The sequence below is a fragment of the Sminthopsis crassicaudata genome, chromosome 4 (assembly GCF_048593235.1).
Source record: "Sminthopsis crassicaudata isolate SCR6 chromosome 4, ASM4859323v1, whole genome shotgun sequence".
NCBI classification, from domain to species: Eukaryota; Metazoa; Chordata; class Mammalia; order Dasyuromorphia; family Dasyuridae; genus Sminthopsis; species Sminthopsis crassicaudata.
Genome location: NC_133620.1, coordinates 292,743,549 through 292,767,935, shown reverse-complemented (window position 1 = coordinate 292,767,935; position 24,387 = coordinate 292,743,549). Strand labels below are relative to the sequence as shown.

Here is a 24,387-nt window from a genome sequence, read left to right as displayed (position 1 = left end):
AATAATCAAATGACAATTCAGTTTGTCTGGAACATTTAATTAGAATTTAGGGAATCTCATAAGGTAAAGTCAATTTTAAAATAACTTTTAAAGCAGTGTGTGTGTTAAACTTGGAAATTTAACTGTAAATTATATGAAATTATATGAAACACCTATTCATTTTTGCAATAGATTCTGCTCTATCTGAATTTTAAGAATTCTCTTGTTTAAGGGAATAGGAGAGGAAGCCGGAACCCTCCCTGAGAATTCCTAAAGCTGCAAGAGACTGGAGACAGAATAAACGAAACTAAAAGAAGGTAGAAAGTTTAGCTTTGCTAATCCTGTTTATAGTGTTTTGTAAATGCAATTTTAAAAATTTTGCTAGAAAAATTAAGAGGAAATTGCAGTTAAGACTATTTCTAAGATTGTTATCGAAGTTATTTGGAGTTATTGTCATGTTAAACCTAAAATTGGAAATGACTGTGTGGAATGAGAGAATGGGGTGAAAGCCTTATCAGTTCACCTCCAAGTATGAGATGTGCAGCACCCTATTCCCCCTTCACAGAGTGGGGGGAAGTATCAAACAGCATAGCTCAAGGAAGCTGATGGTGGCAACAACAAGCTCAACCCCTTCCCTGGGGGCTCTGTCAACTCCCCTTAGTAAGCTTGCCAGTTTTCTTAAAACCTTCAGGGTGAGCAAGGTCATAAGCTCTGAAAAATGAACCTGTTTGGGATGTGCATATATATATATACATATATATATATATATATATATATATATGTAACAAGGAATGTGTTTATTATACAGAAATGATTGGTCCTTGGACCAGGATGAGTTTAAACTCAAAGAAGAAAAGAAAAACACCTTAAAGTTACTTTCAATCTGAAAATATGTAGTCATTATATCCTAAATAATTAGGTAAGTAACTAGATATATACCTGTATAAAATTAGGTTCCCAAATACACTGCCTATGGGACCTGTTATTTTATTGATTATTGAAACAAAATCTGAAACATCTTCAGTATGGATTAGATCTTGTCACTCCCTGAATTTGCCTCAAAGAAACAACTGTGTGCTTTCCTGGGCATAGGCTGTATTTTGTAGCTATTCAGGGCTCTGACACACTTCCCCTCCATTGGGGTCCTCATCAGGCTAAGGCTATATATTTCTTCCCCTAGATTTTAGGGAAGATGTAGCAATAACCCTAAGATCCCCTGGCCTTCGGAGTGCTGTAGTTCCACAAACATTGCTGGCTGTAAAACAACAATATGTTGCTCAGTAATAACAAAGTTTCTGAGACAATAATAAGGCATGTACCAGACCAATCCTCAAATCCACCTATAAGCCATAAAATTAGTATATCAATGACTTGAAGGATCTGGTCTCTCTAGCTTTTTCCTATAAATTTATCTTCTTACTCCACTCTTTGCTAAATTCTTTTGAAACAGCCCATTTCAATTGGCATTACAATTATAATAAAATTTGCCTCTTGATTTGGATATGGATCCAAGCCTGCAACTCCAACTCTTTTGGGATCTCCTTTGAACATCATACATGAAACCTTCCATCTTTGCCAAAGAGAAAGGTTATTGTGAATTCTTCACATAACAGAATCCCAACTTTTGGTGCCTATCATCTGGTGTTTGCATCACAAAAATCATGAATGACTTTTTTAGAAGCAACTAGAGGTGTAATGGAAAGAATGCCAGTCTTGGAATAGGCACATCTGTATTCAAAATTTGGTTCTAATACTTAACTCTATCAGTTTTGCTGAATCAATCAATTGTCAACTCTCTCTAGACTCAATTTCTCCTAAAAAGGATAATGATAATACCAATGTATTCCATAGAATTGTTTAGAGTCAGGTTGTAAACTTTTTTTTTTTTAAATGAGCTATTTCCAAGTGTGTGTGCTCCATTTTCTCAACTAGACCATGAATTCTCTGAGACTATGTTCTCTAACACTGTCCTGGGAAAACAGCACCAAACCCAAAGCCCAGAAGACGCAGTACACTCAACAGATGCTTGTTGATTATCTTATTAATTTTTTGCTGAGGCAATTGAGGTTAAGTGACTTGCCCAAGGTCACACAGCTAGGAAGTGTTAAGTGTCTGAAACCAGATTTGAACTCCTGACTTCAGGGCTGGTGCTTTATGCACTGTGCCATCTAGCTGTTCCCTGATGATCTTATGATGATTGTCTTCAAGTTGTTTTCCTCAGTAGAAATAAGTTCCCTGGAAAGAGATAAGACTTAGATTTTTGACTCTCTTTTACTAATTAAGAACTGAATTTATCTTGCATCATCTTTAGATTCCAAATGGCTCAGAACCAGTAGGTTTCTACTTACTTGGCAGAAAGGGAAGTGGCTAGTGTTGATGAGGTCTTCAATATTGGGTGTGGTTAGCCAGAAAAACAGAAGAATTATAAAAATTAATCCCTGAGGCAGGCAGGGAAAAGGCAGATAGAGATCAGTTTCTGAGGTCATCTAGTCACAAAAGTTATGTCAAACCCCTGAGACCCTCCCTTTATAGAGGTGTTGGGCAACCTCATTTTGCCATGTCCTGTCAGAAATCCAAGTTATGTCTTTAGTTTAAATTTTCCCTATAACATCTACTTATGGGCCATTTCTGCTGCCTTCCTTTGGATCAATCTGCCACAGCAATCTGCCTCCTTACTCCTCCACTATGCCACATGGTATCTCCCCTAACTCAATTACACTTCCCAACCACATAGATTTGAACCCAGATCTTCTGATTCCCGAGAGTTTTTGCTACAAGGTCCCAAGTACACTTGAACATAGGTTCTGAGATTTTAAATTATGGGCTGCTTTTCCTTTCCATCACACTGCTTCCTTCTACAAAAATTTGTCATTTTAAGTTCTTATTTTCTGATAATTTAATAATACCGCTAGTCAAAATTTACCTTAACAAAATTAAATGGTGATAAATTACCTATACTGCAAGAATCACCGGACATGGAGTTCAAAAAACTGTGCTTCAGTACCATTTCTGGCATTCACTACTGTAACTTTGTAATCTTTCGAGAAGTCATTCCATCTTTCAGAGCTCACTTTTTCCATCAATAAAGTAAGAATAGGGCAGGTAGGTGGCACAGTGGATAGAGCACCAGCCCTGAATTCAGGAGGACCCGAGTTCAAATCCAGCCTCAGACACTTAACACTTCCTAGCTGTGTGACCCTGGGCAAGTCACTTAACCCCAGCCTCAGGGAAAAAAAAAATAATAATAATACCACTGCCCTTTCATCTCAGAAGTAACTGTATATGAAGAATTATATAATGTAAGTTATAACAATACTCCTTTAGTCTAACTCGTTTCTTTTCATTTCCTTCGTCATTAAAGGTGAATTATAGAGGTAAAACTAGCATTTTTACTACCACCACCTTCCCAAATCTAGTACAAAATTCACTAAACTGTATACTTCTCCTATCCCTTCTCTGCCAACCCTCAAGATAAACACTTCATTAAACTCTTTCCACTGTCTCTAGAGTATTTTCCCATTTCATCTCTCTCCCAATTGTAAGACACATGTGTCTTACAATTGGGAGAGAGATGAAATGGGAAGATCTGTCTTTGGCATCACTTTTCCACCCTCATCATACCTTATCTTGGGCTTCTCCAGCTACCTACTCTGGGAAACTAGCTATATTCCTTTTGCCCTGAAGAGGAAGGGAGGGAGCTGCTCCACACTCCAATGTATAAAGATCCAATATCTTACCTCGTAGTGCTGACTGGTGTCTTCTATAAAGATTTCTGCATGATCTTTATAATCTGGGGATCCTCAATCTACATAGAGCCCTTAAAGGCTCTCTCTGCCCACACAATAAGGTTTCCCACCATGTAACACAAACATGACATTCTCTTAGTTCATCCCTCTTTAGCCTTTTGAAGCCCCCCCCCTCCAAGTCAGTCATCTGCCAAAGTTGCTAAAAGCTAAGCTTCTTATATGGCTTCTTGTGGAGGGAACAGGACAATATTGTCATGGAAAACTGACACTGCTTCTTATGGTGATGAGGTTTGACAAAAGATGTTTCTGTGCTGGAGACTCATGGATTTGGTCTGATAATCCACGCAAGAAGGATGGGATAGGTCTTTCCTGAAGTTTTCCATCACCACAGGTGACAAATGGGTTTTGGTTCCTCTCATACTCAGGAAGTTTTTCAACACATATATCAAAGCAACCAAATTCATTTGCAAGTTCCTAGAGGATAAGCACTGTCCTTTGTCTCTTTTTTAATCCCCAGCCCTTAGGACAGTGCCTAACACATTAGGTTTATTCAGTTGTTCCCGATTCTTTGGGACCATTGAGTTCATGGCCCTTCTTTCTCCTCTTCAAGTTTATTCAAGCTCATATCCATTACTTACATGACAGCAATTTACCCAATTCATCCTCTGCTGTCCCCTTCTCTTTTTACCTTCAATCTTTTCTAGCAACGAGTTCTTTTTCAGCTTCAGCATCTTTCCTTCCAACAGTTGGAGTTCATTTTTTTAAAGTATTGACTAAATTAATTTCCTTGCTTTCCAAGGGGCTCTCAAAGTCTTCTCCAACATAATTCAAAAGTGTCAATCCCATGGCACTTAGTTTTCCTTATACTCAACTCTCACAGCCACACATTGTTACTACAAAACCATAGCTATGACTCTATAAACTTTTGTCAGAAATGTTATGTCTCCTCTTTTTAGTGCATTGTCCAGATTTTCCATAGCTTTCCTTCAAAGGAACATCTTTCATTTCATGCTGCAGATGCCATCTGCAGTGATCTTGAGTCCAAGAATATAAAATCCAATACCGCTTACATTTCTTCTCCCTCTATTTGCCAGGAAGCAATGGGACTAGATGCCATGATCTTGTCTGCTTGTTTGGGGGGTTTTATGTTAAGCTTCAAGCTATCTTTTACACCTTTTTCAAACTCATCAAGAGGCTTCAATTTGTTTTTCTACCAAAGTGGTATCATCTGCATATCTGAGATTACTGATATTTCCCCCAGAAACCTGAATTCTAGTTTTTGATTCATCCAGCCCAGCATTTCATAAGATGGACTTTGCATATAAGTTAAATAAAGTTACAATAGCCTTATCATACTCCTTTCCCAATCTTGAACTAACTAGTTCTTCCATGTTCAGTTCTAACTGTTGCTTCTTGACCTGCATACAGGTTCTTCAGGAAACAAGATGATCTGGCACTCTCATCTCTTTGAGGACATTTTGTTGTGATCCAGACAAGTTTTAGTGTAGTCAATGAAGTGGATTTTTTTTTTTCTGGAACACCCATGATTTCTCCATAACCCAGTGAATGCTGGCAATTTGACCTAATAATAAGTTGATGTTTAATAATATATATTGTCTGATAAACATTTAATAAATACCCACTATGTGCAAGGCACTATACCAAGACAGAGTGAAACTGAAGAGTAGAAGGATGGGAAGGTCACTTCTTCTGAGTGGTCCTTTTTCTGATAATAGGATCTATAAGTCTTTCTCATATTCCCAGTTCTTTTTGCTTAAGATATTGTTCTCCTTATTTGGCCTCTGTGCCAGCCGAGTCCATTTTTATTCCATTTTTTTTCTAGTAGTTTGGCAATGCCACCTCCCCTGGCTGTAAAGTCTCCATCACTGAAAGGAAATAAATATCTAGAAAGAAAAGATAAATGGCATGGCCAGAAGCAGAATTCTTCTTTTTAGAGAATTAACAAATACTGAACCCTGCTATGTACAAGACACTGACCTAAGAGCTAAGGGGAAAACAAAAGATGAAACAAGAAAAATCTGCCCTTTGCCTTAAATACAATGGGAAGAGATCACAGATTTAGAGCTAGAAGGGACTTTAGACCAACAAGTCCCATTTCCTCTTTTTAAAGACAAGGAAATTGAAGTCCAGGATCACATATCTAGTAAGTTCAAAACAGAGTTTGAACCTAGGTTTTCCTGATTACAAGTCCAGTATCCTTTCCACCAAAGGACATGTATGCAAACAGCTAAGATTTTAGGCACAAAGTAACAAAGACAAAAGAGAGATCCAGATAAAAAAATCCCTAAGAAATCAAAGGTCCAGTTGACTATTTTTAGCTAGCTGTGAAATCGGGTGGGGAGAAGCTGTAGGGGAAACTACTGTCCAGAAGTTTCTTCATGATGGCATCTGAGCTGAAGGATACATGGTAGCATTCTAGGCATGGGGCAGAGAATGTTGGGATGCATAAGAAATGATGACAGGAAGAGATCAGGAAACTGGTAGCAGTCTACTTCATGTACAATGCAAAATACATGAAGGGTAATTAAATTAAAATAGGTTGGAGGTTAAAAACAAGAGGATCTTGAATGCTAGGTTGGGACCTGTGTATCCTTTCTCCTAAGCCATTGAAGATTTTCAGATTAGGAACTCTGTTTTGGTAATTAATGAAAAGAAAAGACCCTGGGGGTTGCCTAGTCTAAACTTATGTCTTCAACTGACTTGATAAAGGTGCCCTGCAGAAACTAGGCACTGACCTACATCTAACACCCATACCAAGAGAAAGTCAAAATGGGTTCTTAATTTAGACATAATTACATTATTGGCATAGTGATACTACAAGCAAATTAGAAGAACAAAGAATAGTCTACCTCTCTGTTCTGTGGAGAAGGAAAGAATTTGTGAGCAAAGAACTAGAGTACATTATAGAATGCAAAATGGATCATTTTAATTATATTAAGTTAAAAAGTTTTTGTAACATGCAAAACCAATGCATACAAGATTAGAAAGAAAGTAATAAACTAAGGAAAAATTTTTACATCTAAGGGTTCTGATAAAAGCCTCATTTCTAAAATATACAGAGAATTGACTGAAATTTATAATTCAAGCCATTCTCCAATTGATAAATGGTCAAAGAATATGAACAATTTTCAGATGAAGAAATTATTTATAGCCATATGAACAAATTATTGATCAGAGAAAATAAGACAACTCTAAGGTACCACTATACACCTTTCAGATTGGCTAAAAGAAAAACTTTTTATTGTTGTTTGATTGCATTTTTTCTTATTTTTTTCCTTTTTGATTTCATTTTTCTTGTGTACCATAATTGTAGAAATATATACAGTAGAACCATGCATGTTTAACATATATTGGATTCCTTACCATTTAAGGAAGGGGGGAAGGAGGCAAAAAAAATTTGGAATACAAGGTTTTGCAAGAGTGAATGTTGAAAATTATGCATATGTTTTGAAAATAAAAATCTTATGAACCAAATCAGTTCCAATAGAGCAGTAATGAACTAAACCAGCTACACTCAGCGAAAGAACTCTGGGAGATGGCTATGAACCACTACATAGAATTCCCAATCCCTCTATTTTTGTCCGCCTGCATTTTTTATTTTCTTCACAGGCTAATTTTACACTATTTCAAAGTCTGATTCTTTTTTTAAGTAAAAAGCTATAATAAAAATAAATATAATTGAAAAAAAGAAATTGAAAATAAAAATAAAAATAAAAATCTTAACCAGCTACACCCAGTAGTAGAGTGTGAATTTCTACATAGCATTTCCAACCCCTCTGTTTTTGTCCGCTTGCATTTTTCATTTCCTTCTCAGGTTAATTTTACATTATTTCAAAGTTCGATTCTTCTTATGCAGAAAAATAACTATGGATATGTATATACATATATGGTATTTAATATATACTTTAACATATTTAATATGTATTGTTCTACATGTCATCTGAGGGAGGGGGTGGAGAAGGGGAAAAGTTGGAACAGAAGATTTTGCAAGGGTCAATGATGAAAAATTACTCATGCATATATATTGTAAATAAAAAGCTATAATAAAAAAAAGAGAGAGAGAAAAATATTTTAATTAAAAAAAAAAAGATAAAGGTGCCTTGGTCTAACCTTAGATCTCAGGTAAACTTCATAAAAACCATTCTTCACCCCAATCACAGTTCACAATCAAAATTCTCCAACACACACAATTCAGCATTTATCAAGAATCCCCTAAATATACTATTCAAACTGTTCCTGTCTTTTCCTCAAGGAAATCTCTTTAGGAATCTATCTCTCTCCTTTTTCTCCAAACCAGGAATTTAAGGCTAAGTTATTTAATTTCTCAGACCCATAATATGATTGATGTTTTTTTTTTTCTTTTTAAATCCTATTACATTACTAAAACATCATTTGATCTTTTATTTAGCTTTCTGAATTATCCTCTTCATCTTTTTTTTTTTTTAATCACTTTGCCTTTCTGTTCATAGAAGTACCTTATTAGTCTTTGAATTTAATACAAACTCCTTACTATGTGCCAGACACTGTGCTAAACACTGGGAATAAAAGGAAAAGAAGAATGCTACAGTCTCTGCCCTCAAAAAAACTTTATATTCCACTACGGGAGATAAAACATACAATTTCCAAAGTATGAATTCTCTTGCTGAAAATGAAAATTTAACAATGTGCTGACACTAACGTACCTCAGAGTAGGCAGGTGATGATGCAAACCCTGAGACTAAATCTGGCAAATCCAGCTTAATTATTCTGCCCTGTAAGACCTACCTGAGCCCAGGCATCCCAGACTATTGCCAATCATCTTTGTCTTGCTGCTGGACTTCAATGATTATGGAGGAGTGAGAGAGGCTGAGGACTTTGTGCAGTTCTATCTTACTTAAATACAATTCATGCATAAGTCAAGACATCACCCTCATGATGCCATTGGTCCTCTTCAAGAACAAATATGTACATAAATAACCACATAAAAAAATAAATATGTTTTGGGAAAGAGGCCAACTGCCTTCTAAGGGAGGAGCATTCAATAAAGGATCTATGCAGAAGGTACCCCAGAGCTTTAAAAGAAGTAAGGCACTTATGTACCAGTGAAACAGAAGTGCATTTTTAGCATAGGAGACAGTCAGTGTATGGGTAGGGAAATAAGAGAATGAGTTTTGTATGAAGAACAATAAAAAAGCCAATTTGACCAAAAAATGAAAGGGGCATAATGTATATAATAAACATTAGTTTAACTTGGGACTAGGTTGTAAAGGTCTTTAAAAGCAAGGTAGTTACAGTTATTCATAAAAGTGACAAGGAGCCATTGGGGAGTTTATTTTGGGTACAGTGAGGTTCTAAAGCTCTTTTCATTGATCATTTCCTCACTTTTAACTCATTAATTTTGCTTTCTCGTTACACCCTGTTTGCTTCTACCACAGGTCTTTTATTCCCTATGCTTCTCATAATGTTTATTCCATTCCCAATGTCTATGCCTGATATCAATAAGCCATATGAAACAAACATGGCAGCCATGCTCATTTTCAATGTCCAATCCTGATTCTGCCCAGCCTCCTTCTCCAATGAGAAGCTTAAGCTGTTGCCAAGTGAAAATGATGTATCAGGTTAAGAAGAATCAAAACCTGGAAAATCCCTTATAAGTATGAGCCAGAAAATCAGAGTAAACTTTTGCAGGGAAAAAAAGAAATTCTTTCTGGGCATTAAGCATTCCAACCATTCTGTTCTCCCTCCTCCTTCCTCCCAGAGTGCAAAAGTAATGAATCACATAGAAATCAATAAATCTTTTAGAACTTCAGGAGACCATGTAGTCCTATCCCTACAAAATGATAAAACTATGACCTAGAAAGAGGAAGTGATCACAAGAAAGCAAAGAAAATGACAATTAGCCAGAGACAAAATTAATAGAATCACAGAAACACTACAGAGCTAAGGACCTTAAGATATCAGCATTTTGCAACTAAGAAGTCTAACTCAGAAGGAAATCCTTGGCTCAAATCACCCAGCAAGTTAGCTCCAAATTTGGCACAAATGTATTGGACAGAAAGGAAAAAGTGATCCTAGAATCAGAGCTGGCAGAGTTCTTAAAGGACCTAGAAATTCCCTTTATTTTATAAAAGTGAGATCTAAAGTCACACAGCTAGTAAATGTTAGGAGGTGGTCTTCCTGACCTAACATTTTATCCTCTATATCAGTGGTTATTAAACTTTTGGGTCTCAGGACCCAGATGCACTCTTAAACATTACTGAGACCCTACCCCAAAATCTTTTGTTTATATGGATTATTGCTATCAATATTTACCATATTGGAAATTAGTATTATGAAAAGTTTTGACCTTTCAGGCCCCCTGGGAACCTGAGATCCCCAGACAACCCCAGATTGCACTTTGAGACCCACTGTATTACACCACTGTGCATGTTGCAAAATACAGAACATATTCCAAACTCCAACTGAAATTACTTTTTCATTACCCAGTTCATTTGACAAATATTTATTCAGTCAGTACTAGTAATGCAATATATCTAGCACTGTGGAATATGAGAAACATGGTCCTTGCCCTCCATAGCTTACAGTCTAGCGGGAAAGAAGGGGAGGAATATGAACATATGAAACACGTTAATTAACAATACAAGTTACTATCTGAGAAATGCCACCACATGGTACACACAAGAATACACATCAGGACAAAGGAAATGACAAAGTCACTATGGGCAGAAGCAATTGAAAAAGACTTCTTGGAAGAGTTAGACTTGGGGTGGGCTCTCAAAGACTTTGACAGGAAAGGAAAAAAGATATTCCAGGTGGGACTTGTGAATGTATGAGTAAGCAGTGACTCTGGTGTGTAAGGAGGCTGTAGAGACAATGATTAGAGTAATTTGGCAGGAGCAGAGTTTGTTTTGGATCATTAGGGCATGAGATTGGGTTAAATAAAGCAGAAGATTGTGGAAGACCATGAATGCTAGGTTAAGGAGCCAGGAATTTATCCCCTAGGAGGTAGGTTGTCATTTTATTCCCTTCTCGTGCTATAGAGAACTGGAGATTTGATTGTGGATCTCTGAGGCACCTTGAATATCTTTCCCCTATCTTTTCTTAGGGAGAAGTTAAGGCCTTTTTGGAGGAGCTCAGTCAGGATTGGAAAAGCACCAAAGACCCGAGGGATTTCTATCTATAGGCAACAACATAGGACCTACTACAATTCATCGGCCTTTGAAGTGAGGAGAGGTGATAGACCTAGTCACAGGAATAAGACACCCTGGGCTCAGTCACATACTCAAAAGAACAGATTCATAAAGGTGATTTATTGATCTTGATAATTTTCCCAAAGTCAAGTGGGTCTATGTACACATCAGGACATCAGGACTTGAGGTTGGTACCTTGATAACCATTGAGAACCTCATCTGCAAAGCCCTGGTCCAATACAGACTATGAACTTCAGTTAGGACCTCACTCAAGGGCTTTACATAATCAATAAGTACTAAGAGAAATAGATCCCCACTGGCACCTGGGATCCTTGGAGTCCCTTTCCTTCTTCTGACATCTTAGAATTTCTTAGTCTGAAAGAAACCCTAGGGGAATTCCATTTTATTCCATAGATATTTTCATTTATGTTTTGAGGAAACTGTCTCTTTACTACATGGAGGAAGGTTGACTGGGAGAGGCAGGGTTTGGGATGGAGGGATGAGAAGCAGCTAACCAGATGAGAGTAGGTGGTTATTATAGGAAAAAGGGAGAAAGCATGGGCAGGAGACTAGAGAAATAGATTTTGCAAGTCTCCTAGATTTCACCATCAAAATTACCTAGAACTCCAATGGTACTGGGAATGACTTTGAGGGAAGAGAACTTGAATAAGTAGAATTCAAGGCTAGAACCTTAGTGAAGTTTATCAACTAATGGAGAAGGGAGACCATCAGAAATGTCATAATTAGAACAGGTCAAGTTGTAGAACTAGCCCTGGTACAAGTCTACATGGGGGCCGTGGAAACTAAGGACATAAAGATTGGCAGGAGGCAAGAAAAACCTCCTCTTTCCTGCTCCTGATATCCTGACCAGGAGAATACTCTCTCCCCTCAATAAAAAGCATGTTCATTCCCAGGACTATTTGCCTCTGTGAAGGGGAAATCAGAGCACTGAAGAAACTGAGGGGCCACAGGGAGGATCTATATGCATAAATGTCTCTGTCTTTCAGGGTTTCAGAATAAGACTTGTTCCTGGCCAATTGAGCCAAAAGAAGGGAACTAAACGCCTTGTGAAGGATGCTGAGAATGTGTAAATAAGTTCCTGTGATTCTGCATTGGTGAAGGTCACTGTACCCCCATCATAATCCAGAGCAATCCCTACTCTCTTGGGTCGCTGGGCAAGGAATAACTCTACTTCAGGATTGGTATTAATCCATACACCAGCAGCGGACAAACGCAGAGCCCATACCCCATCCTCAGGACTTAAGCAGAGCTCCCCCTTCCTCCTCACAGTGTCTCTGGCAATACCCACCAGACAGGACTCCTGAACAATGTCATCCTCTTCCAGATCATCTTCATCTTCATCTCCTCCTGATTCATCATCCTCATCTGTCTCCCAGTCCTCCTCTCCTTCCCCATATCCATTTTCTTCTTCTTCCTCCTCCTCCTCTCCTTCTTCTTCTTCATCCCCTTCTTCTTCCCCCCATCCTTCCCTCTCCACTGCAACTTCCCAATAGACTTTGCCCCAGGTGAAGCCCTTACTACCCATAACTGCAGGTTCAGGATCAAACTGCTGGGGGTATTGGTATAGACTCTGATACATGTTGGTAAAGGACACACACTTCCAGTCTTCAGACAATATAAGGTATCCACTGGCTGTCTGAGGATCCAAAGTGACGTTCACTGTGGAGACAAGAAGGAAAGATTGTAGGAAGGGGGGGAAAATGAGGAAAGGGGTTTGGGAATAGAAGTCCCACAAGATTCAAGGCCATAATAAGAACCCAATAACTGAGTCAGGGATAGAGATGGTATTTGGATCTGATGTTGGGTCAAACTGTCTCTTTTTTCCAAACATAATGATGCCACAAGGATTATATGAAAGTCAGAAGTGGAGAAAAGAAATTAGGAAGAGGGAGGAACCAAGCACAAAGATCTGTGAGGAAAGGAGAACTGAATAATTAAATATGAATAAAATAATGCTGAGGCTGGGAAGAGATCAGGATAAAGGGAGTACAAATTATGGTCTTTATGTTTCTTAAGCATCAAAATATAAACTGTAGGAATTACCTGATCTCCATTTCAGACTTTTTTAATAGGAGGAATTTGGTTTAAACATCTATATAATGCTTTACCATTCATATAGTCTTTTTACATATATAATATCATTTGATAATATATGTAAAGATGTTATCAGGGAAAAACTGTTGGCCACACAAAGGGCCTCATGGGGAAAATTTTCTTTATTTGAGGACATCCTGGACCCTTACCTGTCTTATATTCCAGGACTCTTAGCAGCTTCCCTGGTGGAGAAGAAAAAGACAATGATGAGACTCTGATGACTAGTGACCTTGAGAGCAAAAGAGGAATGAAGATGGTAGAAGTAGAGGTTCTGCAGCAGAGTAATAGAGCATTTAAAATGGCATAGCCCAAGAACCGCCAAAGAAATTCAGAGAAGGACAAGTCATCCTGAGTATAACAATGAGGCCAGAGAAACTATGATAAGAATCAGAAATCAGTTAAATAGGGAAACTATCTGAGTGCTCCTCCATCCTTAACCTTTACCTTGAAATTCCCTTAGGCCTTTCCGCAAGGAATGAAGCTTATCAGAGAATTCTCCAGTTCTTTTTCTAATAGCTGGAGCAATAGGTTTCCCACTCCAGAACTTCTTCCGTGGATACCTGAGAATGAACATGAATCAAGTCATTCCCCCCTGCTGGTGGAAACTTTCCTGAGGCTTCGAACATATCCCTCACATCAGGTGCAGTTGGAAAAGGCCTTTTGATGAAAATGTTTCAGAAAGGGCAAGGCCAAATTTCTGCTTTGTGTGGGTCAGGGTCCAAATAGATAGCTGTCAGGGACACACAATGCTGAAAGACTCTTCTCTCTTCCCACTCCATCAAAAACAAAGCCACAGAGACAAGGGACACAATGATAATAACCTCCCTTGCATCATCCACATGCTCATTGTGGCATTTTAAAAGCTTATGGTTAGATGAGTGGCAAGTGAAAATGGTTCTAAGACATAAAAAGGATGTGGACACAGGGGAATGATGTCTATTGTGGGAAAATATATTCTTTTACCTGGTTAGGAAGTCTCTGGTGTCCTAAAAAGGAAGGAGATACACAGTGAGTTTAACCTATTGATAAAGGGAGAGGTTACTCAAGGTTTAAAGGAGTGGCCATTTAAAAACAGGATATAGGGACAATCGTCTTGGAGAATGCTCTCTCACAGTAGGAGAGTCAAGAAACACTCACTGACAATAGTATTTTATAGTAAGAATTAGAATATTCTTGACTAGGAACTGCCAACCTGCAAACTTCATGACAAAATCTTTGAATGGTTTGTCATAGTCAAAAAGGCATCCTAGCATACCTCCTTCCCTCAAAGCTTCTCAGTTCTCATCCATTCAACAGCTTTCTTGTTCCATTCTCTCTGTCATCAGTAAATTTTGTTGTTGTTCAATCATTTTCAGTTTTGTCTGACTCTTTATATGACCCCACTTAGGATTTTCTTGGCAAAGACATTGAATTGTTTGCCATTTCCTTCTCCTTCTCCAGCTCATTTCCAGAGGAAATAGGGTTAAGTGTCTCGCCTACAATCACACAGCTAGCAAATGTCTGAGACTAGATTTGAGTACAGCATCTAGTTGCCCCATCAGCAAACTAACTCTTACTAAAGTTGTTAGCTAATACTAAGAGTTAATAAGATCCTTTGAATCTCAGAATTAAGTTATAGTCATCTCTAAGTTAAGGATTCATAACATGAGATCCATGAACACTGGTTTATTGTACTAAGGAATAAGAACCTAAATGTACTGTGCCATCTACATTGGGAAAGAGTGCATTTCCTCATCCAGAGGCTCCCTACATCAATAAAATCAGAACTCCAATACCTATCTATTGACTGCTATGTTAATTTCAGGCATGCTCTTCTATTCTATGGTATGGAAACTAACTGGCCCTACCTTGACTGTTCAGAGACAGAAACACAATGCAATTGTTTCTTCTCTCATCTAAATTATCCTTTTTTCCTTCCCCCTTTCTGTTTTCATCATACCCCAAGCCCTCTATTTTATTTCTCTTTCTTCTGACCAGACTTCCTTCTCTTCAGAAATGGGAGAGGTCCCCAAAACATCCAAACTCCTCTCAGTGCCTACTCCATCACTGGCATGCAAGACCCTCAATAATCTGGTGCTACCCTACCTTTCCAGCTTTTCGCACACTCTAGATTCCAACCAAAGTGATCTACGTGGTATAGATGGCCCATAGCGTTTTTCCATTTCCTAAATTTTGCTCAAGTAGTTTCCCATCAATGGAACATCCTGCCTCTCCCTCTCAGCTTCTTGAATTTCTACTTTTTCTTTAAAATATCACCTTCTCTTTCATAAAATCATTCTTTCAGTTCTCTGAAGCCTGTCCTCCCCTAAAAACAATGACCAAAAGATGCAGAAGATTCTTCTGCTATGGAAATACTGGAGGGAATATGATACTGACATTTCTATAACTTTTGTTTTTATATTTTGAGGATTAATAGTTTATCGGCTTTCTAAATTATGAATTTCAAAGAAACTCAAAAACTGAGATTTTGACAACATTGACAACTCTTTTACTTACAGATGAATAATTATGATGGTAAAATTTCTGAGAGACAAGTACATCTACTTCAAACAAATTGTTAAAACTCATGGGAACTGTTCTGTGAATATACAGCCTATGATCCCCTGAAACAATATTTTAGTTATATGAAATAAAAACTTTTCTTCTTTCCCACAAGGTAACATCAGTGCAGGTTCCTAATATAGGAACATGTCAACTTATCTATAATGACTGACAAAGGGTCAAAGGTCGACTCCTTGGTTAGGAGTAAGATCTAGTTTTCTACTGATCACAAATGGACAATTTGAACTATGGAAACTGAATACAAATCGAAACATCATAGTATTTCCACCATTTGTTTGTTTTTTTTCTTTCTCTAGGTTTTTTCCCTTTTGGTCTGATTTTTCTTGTACAACATGATATATGGAAATACAATTTCTATGCAAAAACTAAAAGAAGGAGGAGTAAGTTTTTTACAGTAGTAGCTGACTAATACAACTACTACTTCACTGTAGTTCACATATAATTTGGATGCAGATAAAGCAGATGTTACTCACCCATTTTAAAAATGAGGAAAACTTAGGTCCAAAAAGCTTAAAGATTTTCAAAGATCATAATCAAAAGTAGAGATCAGTCAGATCTTATATTTGTATATAATGGTGATCTTATTTGCTCCTTATTAAAACAACCCTATTAAACTCTTTTTTCATATGAAAAGACTAAGCCCAGAAAAATAAAGTAAGAACTTGAATCTAAACCTCTTGACTCTTAGTCAAGCACTATTTCTATGAGAACAGTCTGGGAGGAATTGGTGGGATTACTTTTCTTTAAGGAATCTCTCACCTGCATGAGCTCTGTTGCTGGCTGCTGGGCCTTTTCCTCCAATTCTGAGATCACAATCCCCAGCCTGGTGAGCTCCCCAGAAGTCCTGACATTGTATTTCTCTCTTCCCTCAATGATCTCTCGCTCTAGTCCTTCAAGTCCTTCCAGCAGGTGCTGTTCTCGTTCTCTCAGAAACTGGTGCCCCTGGGCAAACTCTGAGGCAATGTTCTGCCTCTCCATCTGGAGTTTGGTCTACAATGGATGAAGGTACATACAAAACCATTAAAATATTATAAACATGAATGCCTTCCTAGGGAATCAAAAATTTAGATCTTTAATGGAAATCAAGTTCAACCCCTTGATTTTTTAGCTGAGAATACTGAAGCCCAAACAAGTTATATAATTTGCTCTAATGTCACAGAATCAGAGGTAGGATTTGAATTCAGATCTTTCTGACTCAAAATCCAGCATTTCAACTACTATACCACTTGCACCACATTTACTAGGTCCTGGTGAAGAGCTCAGTGCATTTTGTGAAACCTTTTGTGTTTAGCTTTGTATTTTGCTTCTTCTGTCCCCACAATGTCAAAGCTTATTCAGTTCCTTTCTCCTCATCCCAACTTAACAGAGGCAGTAGTGGAAAAATGACCAATTCTGGCATAAGATGATACAGGTTTGAATTCCATCTCTGCCATTTACAGTCCATATGAGAGGTTTGAATTCCCTCTCTGCCTTACAATCTATAAGATCACAAACATTATTCAACTTCTCCACCTCAGTTTCTTATCTATTAAATAAGTGAATTAGAATAGATGATCTTTAAAGTCCCTAAATTCTATGAATCACAAAACATCAGAGATGAAGGGTACCTAATGTAATCTTACCTAGTTACTATTATGCCATTAGACAGATGAGAAAACTAAAATCCAGAACCTGCCTAACGTCAAGTAACACAGCTGTTCAATGAAAGAGCCAACCCTACAATCTAGGTTGCCTGACTCCTAAGTCCAATGTTCTTTCCATTCAAATATAACTTCACTACTGCAGTCAAACTAATATTCTCCTTGACTTAGATGACTGTCTCACAGCCACTGCACACTGGCTGCCACTAAGGATGGCATTTTAAATCAGTCCATGTCAAACTTCTTTCTAAGCAGTCTGTCTTGATTCATTCCACTCAGGTTTAGTCGCTCTCTGCTTTTCATTTCTTTCTTCATCATTTCTATTGTACTTCATTGAATTCCCATGCCTGGAATTCTTTCTCCTTTCCATCTCCTAGCTTCAGCTTAGTTTTCTTTGGATCTAAAGTCCCACCTTTTACAAAGAAGCCTGCTCCAATTCCCCTTACTATTAGTATCTTCCCTGTGTTGAATTTAGCTCTTAATATCTTATTTGTACATAGTTGTCTTTACATTGTCTTCTCCATTATTAACCTGTGAACTCCCTGACAACAGAGATTCTCTTTTGTCACTCACTGTAGCCCGAAGCACTTAGCACAGTATTTTGCACATGTTAGGCAATTTAATTAATAAATGTAAGTTGACTGACTGAACTCACTAGCCAAATTCATCTTTTCCTTCCTTTTTTTCTTAAATATTAATTATATATTATATTAGAAATAATTCAGAATTTTAGCAAAGTTGCTGGATACAAAATAAATCCACATAAATCCTCAGGATTTTTATACATTACCAACACAATCCAACAGCAAGAGATACAAAGAGAAATTCCATTCAAAATAACAGTCGATAGTATAAAATATTTGGGAATATATCTACCAAAGGAGAGTCAGGAATTATATGAGCAAAATTACAAAACACTTGCCACAAAAATAAAGTCAGATTTAAATAACTGGAAAGACATTCAGTGTTCTTGGATAGGCCGAGCGAATATAATAAAGATGACAATACTCCCCAAACTAATCTATTTATTTAGTGCTATACCAATCAGACTCCCAAGAAACTATTTTAATGACCTAGAAAAAAATAACAACAAAATTCATATGGAAGAATAAAAGGTCGAGAATTGCAAGGGAACTAATGAAAAAAAAGTCAGAGGAAGGTGGTCTAAGTGTACCTGATTTAAAGCTATATTATAAAGCAACAGTCACCAAAACCATTTGGTATTGGCTAAGAAACAGACTAGTTGATCAGTGGCATAGGTTAGGTTCACAGGGCAAGATAGTGAATAAAAATAGCAATCTAATCTTTGACAAACCCAAAGATCCCAAATTTTGGGATAAGAATTCATTATTTAACAAAAACTGCTGGGAAAACTGGAAATTAGTATGGCAGAAACTAGGCATGGACCCACATTTAACATCACATACTAAGATTAGATCAAAATGGGTCCAAGATTTAGGCATAAAGAACGAAATCATAAATAAATTGGAGGAACATGGGATGGTTTACCTCTCGGACTTGTGGAGGAGGAAGGAGTTTGTGTCCAAGGGAGAACTAGAGACCATTATTGATCACAAAATAGAACATTTTGATTACACCAAATTAAAAAGTTTCTGCACAAACAAAACTAATGCAAACAAGATTAGAAGGGAAGTAACAAATTGGGAAAACATTTTTACAGTTAAAGGTTCTGATAAAGGCCTCATCTCCAAAATATACAGAGAATTGACTTTATAAGAAATCAAGCCATTCTCCAATTGATAAATGGTCAAAGGATATGAACAGACAATTTTCAGATGATGAAATTAAAACTATTTCCACTCATATGAAAGTGTTCCAAATCACTATTGATCAGAGAAATGCAAATTAAGACAACTCTGAGATACCACTACACACCTGTCAGATTGGCTAAGATGACAGGAACTAATAACGATGAATGTTGGAGGGGATGTGGGAAAACTGGGACACTGATGCATTGTTGGTGGAGTTGTGAAAGAATCCAACCATTCTGGAGAGCAATCTGGAATTATGCCCAAAAAGTTATCAAAATGTGCATACCCTTTGACCCAGCCATACTACTACTGGGCTTATATCCCAAGGAACTACTAAAGAAGGGAAAGGGACCTGTATGTGCCAAAATGTTTGTGCCAGCCCTTTTCATAGTGGCTAGAAGCTGGAAGATGAATGGATGTCGATCAATTGGAGAATGGTTGGGTAAATTATGGTATATGAATGTTATGGAATATTATTGTTCTATAAGAAATGACCAACAGGAGAAATACAGAGAGGCTTGGAGAGACTTACATCAACTGATGCTGAGTGAAATAAGCAGAACCAGGAGATCATTATACACTTCAACAATGATACTGTACGAGGATGTATGCTGATGGAAGTGGATTTCTTCAACATAGAGAAGATCTAATCCAATTCCAATTGATTAATGATGGACAGAATCAGCTACATCCAGAAAAGGAACACTGGGAAATGAGTGTAAACTGTTATTTTTACCTTCTGAATCCAATTCTTCCTGTGCAACAAAAAATTCGGTTCTATACACATATATTGTATCTAGAATATACTGTAATATATTTAACATGTATAAGATTGCCTGCCATCTGGGGGAAGGGGTTGGGAGAGGAAGGGAAAAAATCTGAATAGAAGTAAGTGCAAGGGATAATGTTGTAAAAAATTACCCATGCATATGTACTGTCAAAAAAAAAAAAAGTTATAATTTTTAAAAAAAGAAATAAATTTTAAAAAATTATATATTATAAATGTTTATTATTATAAGTAGGTTAATCTGACATGCTTATCCTATCCTCTCAGGAGGAAATCAGTGAATGTGCCTAGATGTGTGGCCTAAAGATTTCACTTACCAGCAGGTGCTGAATCTCAGTTTCCCCCTTCATTTGAAAACTCTGAACTTTCTCTTTGTCTCTCCTTAGAGTGCCCAGATGACTCAAAATTTTTTCCTAGGGAAAAAAAAAAAATAAGCAGATTCACGATAGTTGGGATCTAATTTGAGATCTTGGGCAAGGCTACAATCATTCTCACTCCAAACTGTCTAGGTTATTTATATGGCAGAGCCCCCCAAGTCTAATTTGCTCAAATTCTCAGGGAGTGTGGGGAAAACATTTTCTAATTCTCCAGGAGAAGTTTGTTAATCTCCACCTGGCTAAAAGTTAAGTGAGCTAGGAACCACCAAGCCTTACCCGATGGGGCTGGGCAGCCTTCTCAATGAGGATAGCCGTGTGATACTTGTGCTCCCTTGACTCCCGGCACATTACACAAAGGAATCGTCCATCATCCTCACAGTAATAATGTAGCTTCTCCTTGTGCCGTTCACACTGCATCATTGCCATTGGCTCAGGTCGCTTCTCCTTCGCTTCTCTCCCCTTTTCCACATTGAGTCTCTCAATATTTTGCACAAGGCTGGCTAGCTGCCAAACTGGCCGAATATTATCCTTTTTAAATGTCTTTTTACAGAGTGGACATGCTGGACGGCCCCCTGGGGGTGCTCGGATGTCTATGACACAACCACGGCAGAAGACATGACCACAGTCAATGGTCACTGGGTCCCTCAGATAGTCAAGGCAGATGGAGCATGTCACCTCCTCTTCCAAGGTTCTCAGAGGGGCAGAGGTAGCCATGATGCCTGATACACAAGAATGATCTTGCTCAATTGCTGGACTTCTTTTTTCCTATAGACCAGAGGATGGAATCAAGAGTATACATGGGAACTTAATAGAGTGGCAATGACCTACAGGGAGAAAAAGTGGGTAAATGGTAAATAGAGAAAAGCTAAAAAAAAAATTTAAAAAAAAAAAAAGGTCATAAAGGAATACAATGGAATATTATCTGACATAAAAAATTGCATATTTTAGAAATTCTGAAGAATATGATTAAATTCATATGAAGTAATAAAGAATAAAATAAGTAGAACCAAGAAAACAATAAGATAGATGACAACAGTATAAATGAAAAGGACAAAACAATACCAAATGTTGTGTAATTATAATGACCAAACTTGACCTAAGAAGAGATAAGGAAATACACCTTTTACTGGAGAGGTGAGAAAATATGGGTATGTAATGTTGCATAAGGTGTCAAAAAGTTTTGTTCACTTGTTTTTCTCCTTCATTACATGAGAAGGCTCACTGGGATGAGTAAGAAAAGGAGAGAGTTGTTTGGAAATTACTGTGATGTAAAAATAAAATTATTATATTTGAAAATTAAGTGTATATATATATTATATATATATATGTGAAAAAAATTCTCTAAATCACTATTGATCAGAGAAATGTAAATTAAGACAACTATAAGGTATCATTATATACCCTTCAGATTGGCTAAGAAGACAGGAAAAGAGAATGATAAATGTTGAAGGGAATGTAGAAAAACTGGGATATTAATACATTGTTGGTGGAGTTGTGAACTAATCCAACCATTATGGAGAGCAAATTAAATTTATAGCTCAAAGAGCTATAAAACTATGCATGCCCTTTGATCCAGCAATGTCTCTACTTGACTTGTATCCCAAAAAGATCATGAATAAGGGAAAAGGACCCACATGTACAATCTGTCTGTAGCATCCCTTCTTGTAATGACAAGGAACTGGAAACTAAATGGGGAATGGCTGAATAAGTTATGTTTTATGAATATTATGGAATATTTTGTTCTATAAGAAACGATGAGCAGGATGATTTCATAAAGACCTGGAGAAACTTACATAAACTGATGCTAAGTGAAGTGAACAGAACCAAGAGAATATTCTACACAGAAACAGCATGATTATGTGATGATCTCAGCAAACATATGTAATGGGGATAAACTAGAACCATTCCCAATAGGATCAGGGTGAAACAAGGTTGCCCTCTATCACCATTACTATTCAATGTTGTGTTAGAAATGCTAGCTTTGACAATAAAAGAAAAAGAGATTAAAGGAATTAGAGTAGGTAATGAGGAAACTAAATTATCACTCTCTGCAGATGATATGATGGTAACCCTAGAGAATCAACTAAAAACTATAAGAAATAATCAACAACTTTAGCAAAGTTGCAGGATATAAAATAAATCCACATAAATCATCAGCATTTTTGTACATCACTAACAAATTCAACAGCAAAAGATACAAAGAAATTCCATGTAAAATAACTGTTGCTAGTATAAAATATTTAGGAATCTATCTGCCAACAGAAAGTCAGGAACTATATGAGCAAAACTACAAAACACCTTCCATACAAATAAAATCAGACCTAAACAATTGGAAAAATATCAAATGCTCTTGGATAGATCAAGCAAATATAATTAAGATGACAATATTACCTAAACTAATCTATTTATTTAGTGCTTTACCAATCAAACTCCAAAGAAACTATTTTATTGACCTAGAATAACAAAATTCATCTGGAAGAACAAAAGGTCAAGAATTTCAAGGGAATTAATGGGAACAAAAGCAAATGAAGGTAGCCTGGCTGTACCAGATCTAAAACTATATTATAAAGTAGCAATTATCAAAACCATTTGGTATTGGCTAAGAAATAGACTAATTGATCAGTAGAATAAGGGTACGTTCACGGGACAAAATACTCAATGACTACTGTAATGTAGTGTTTGACAAACTCAAAGATCCCAGCTTTTGGGATAAGAATTCACTATTTGGCAAAAACTGCTGGGAAAATTGGAAACTAGTATGGCAGAAAACTAGGCACTGACCCACACCTAACACTGTATACCAAGATGAGGTTGAAATGGGTTCATGACCTAGACATAAAGAATGATATTACAAACAAATTAGAAGAACATAAGATAGTTTACCTCTCAGATCTGTGGAGGAGGAACTAGAGATCATTGTTGATCACAAAAGATAATTTTGATTATATTAAGTTAAAAAGTTTTTGTACAAACAAAACAAATGTAGACAAGATTAGAAGGGAAGCAATAACTGGAAAAACATTTTTACATTCAAAGGTTCTGATAAAGGCATCATTTCTAAAATATATAACTAATTCAAATTTATAAGAATTCAAGCCATTCTCCAATTGATAAATGGTCAAAGGATATGAACAGACAATATTCAAATGAAGAAATTGAAACTATTTGTAGTCATATGAAAAGGTGCTTCAAATCACTATTGATCAGAGAAATGCAAATTAAGACAGCTCTGAAGTACTACTATACACCTGTCTGATTGGCTAAAATGACAAGACAAGATAAAGACAAATGTTGGAGGGGATGTGGGAAAACTGGGACACTGATACAATTGTTGGTGGAACTGTGAATGGATCCAACCATTCTGGAGAGTAGTTTGGAACTATGCTCAAAAACTTATCAAACTGTGCATACCCTTTGACCCAGAAGTGTTTCTACTGGGCTTATATCCCAAAGAGATCTTAAAGGAGGGTAAGGGTCCCACTTGTGCAAAAATGTTTGTGGCAGCCCTTTTTGTAGTGGAAGAAACTGGAAATTGAATGAATGTCCATCAATTGGAGAATGGCTGAATAAATTACGGTATATGAATGTTATGGAATATTATTGCTCTGTAAGAAATGATCAACAGGATGATTTCAGAGAGACCTGGAGAGACTACAGGAAGTGATGCTAAGCGAAATGAGCAGAACCAGAAGATCATTATACACTCAGAGAGAAGACTGTGGGAACTCAGTGTGGCCCACAACATAGCATCTCACTCTCTCTGTATGTTTGCTTGTATTTTGTTTTTGTTCAAGTTTTAGGGTTTTTTTTCCTCCTTCTTGATTCTATTTCTCTGGTGCAGCAAGATAACTGTATAAACATGTATACATATATTGGAATTAACATATATTTTAACATATTTAACATGTATTAGACTACCTGCCATCTAGGAAAGGAGGTGGGGGGAAGGAGGGAAAAGTTTTGTAAGGGCCAATGTTGAAAAATTACCCATAAATATGTTTTATAAATAAAAAGCTTTAATAAAATAAAAAAAAGACTATGTGATGATCAATTCTAATGGACTTGGCTCTTTTCAATAATGAGGTGATTCAAACCAATTCTAACAGATTTGTGATGAAAAGAACTCTATGCATCCACAAAGAGGACTGAGGGGACTAAATGTAAATCTCAACTTTTTTTGTTTTAAGCTTGCTTTTTGTTATTCTCATTTTTTTCCTTT

The 24,387-nt window shown here is 37.0% G+C and overlaps 1 protein-coding gene across 2 annotated transcripts in view; it reads right to left on the bottom strand.

Annotated features, from left to right (window-relative positions):
* Positions 1 to 6,964: 6,964 nt before the first annotated feature.
* Positions 6,965 to 24,387, bottom strand: part of TRIM26 (tripartite motif containing 26) — a 44,565-nt gene continuing 27,142 nt past the window's right edge. The window contains exons 2-8 of one of the 2 annotated variants that reach the window (XM_074264867.1): positions 20,445 to 20,992; positions 20,109 to 20,204; positions 16,352 to 16,582; positions 13,994 to 14,016; positions 13,475 to 13,590; positions 13,180 to 13,212; positions 6,965 to 12,595 (exon numbers count right to left, since the gene is read on the bottom strand). In XM_074264867.1, coding sequence (XP_074120968.1) covers positions 11,919 to 12,595; positions 13,180 to 13,212; positions 13,475 to 13,590; positions 13,994 to 14,016; positions 16,352 to 16,582; positions 20,109 to 20,204; positions 20,445 to 20,882 — 1,614 coding nt within the window. In that variant the 5' untranslated portion in view covers positions 20,883 to 20,992 and the 3' untranslated portion in view covers positions 6,965 to 11,918. The remainder of the gene's footprint in view (positions 12,596 to 13,179; positions 13,213 to 13,474; positions 13,591 to 13,993; positions 14,017 to 16,351; positions 16,583 to 20,108; positions 20,205 to 20,444; positions 20,993 to 24,387) is intronic. The other variant, XM_074264868.1, reaches the window with a different exon arrangement.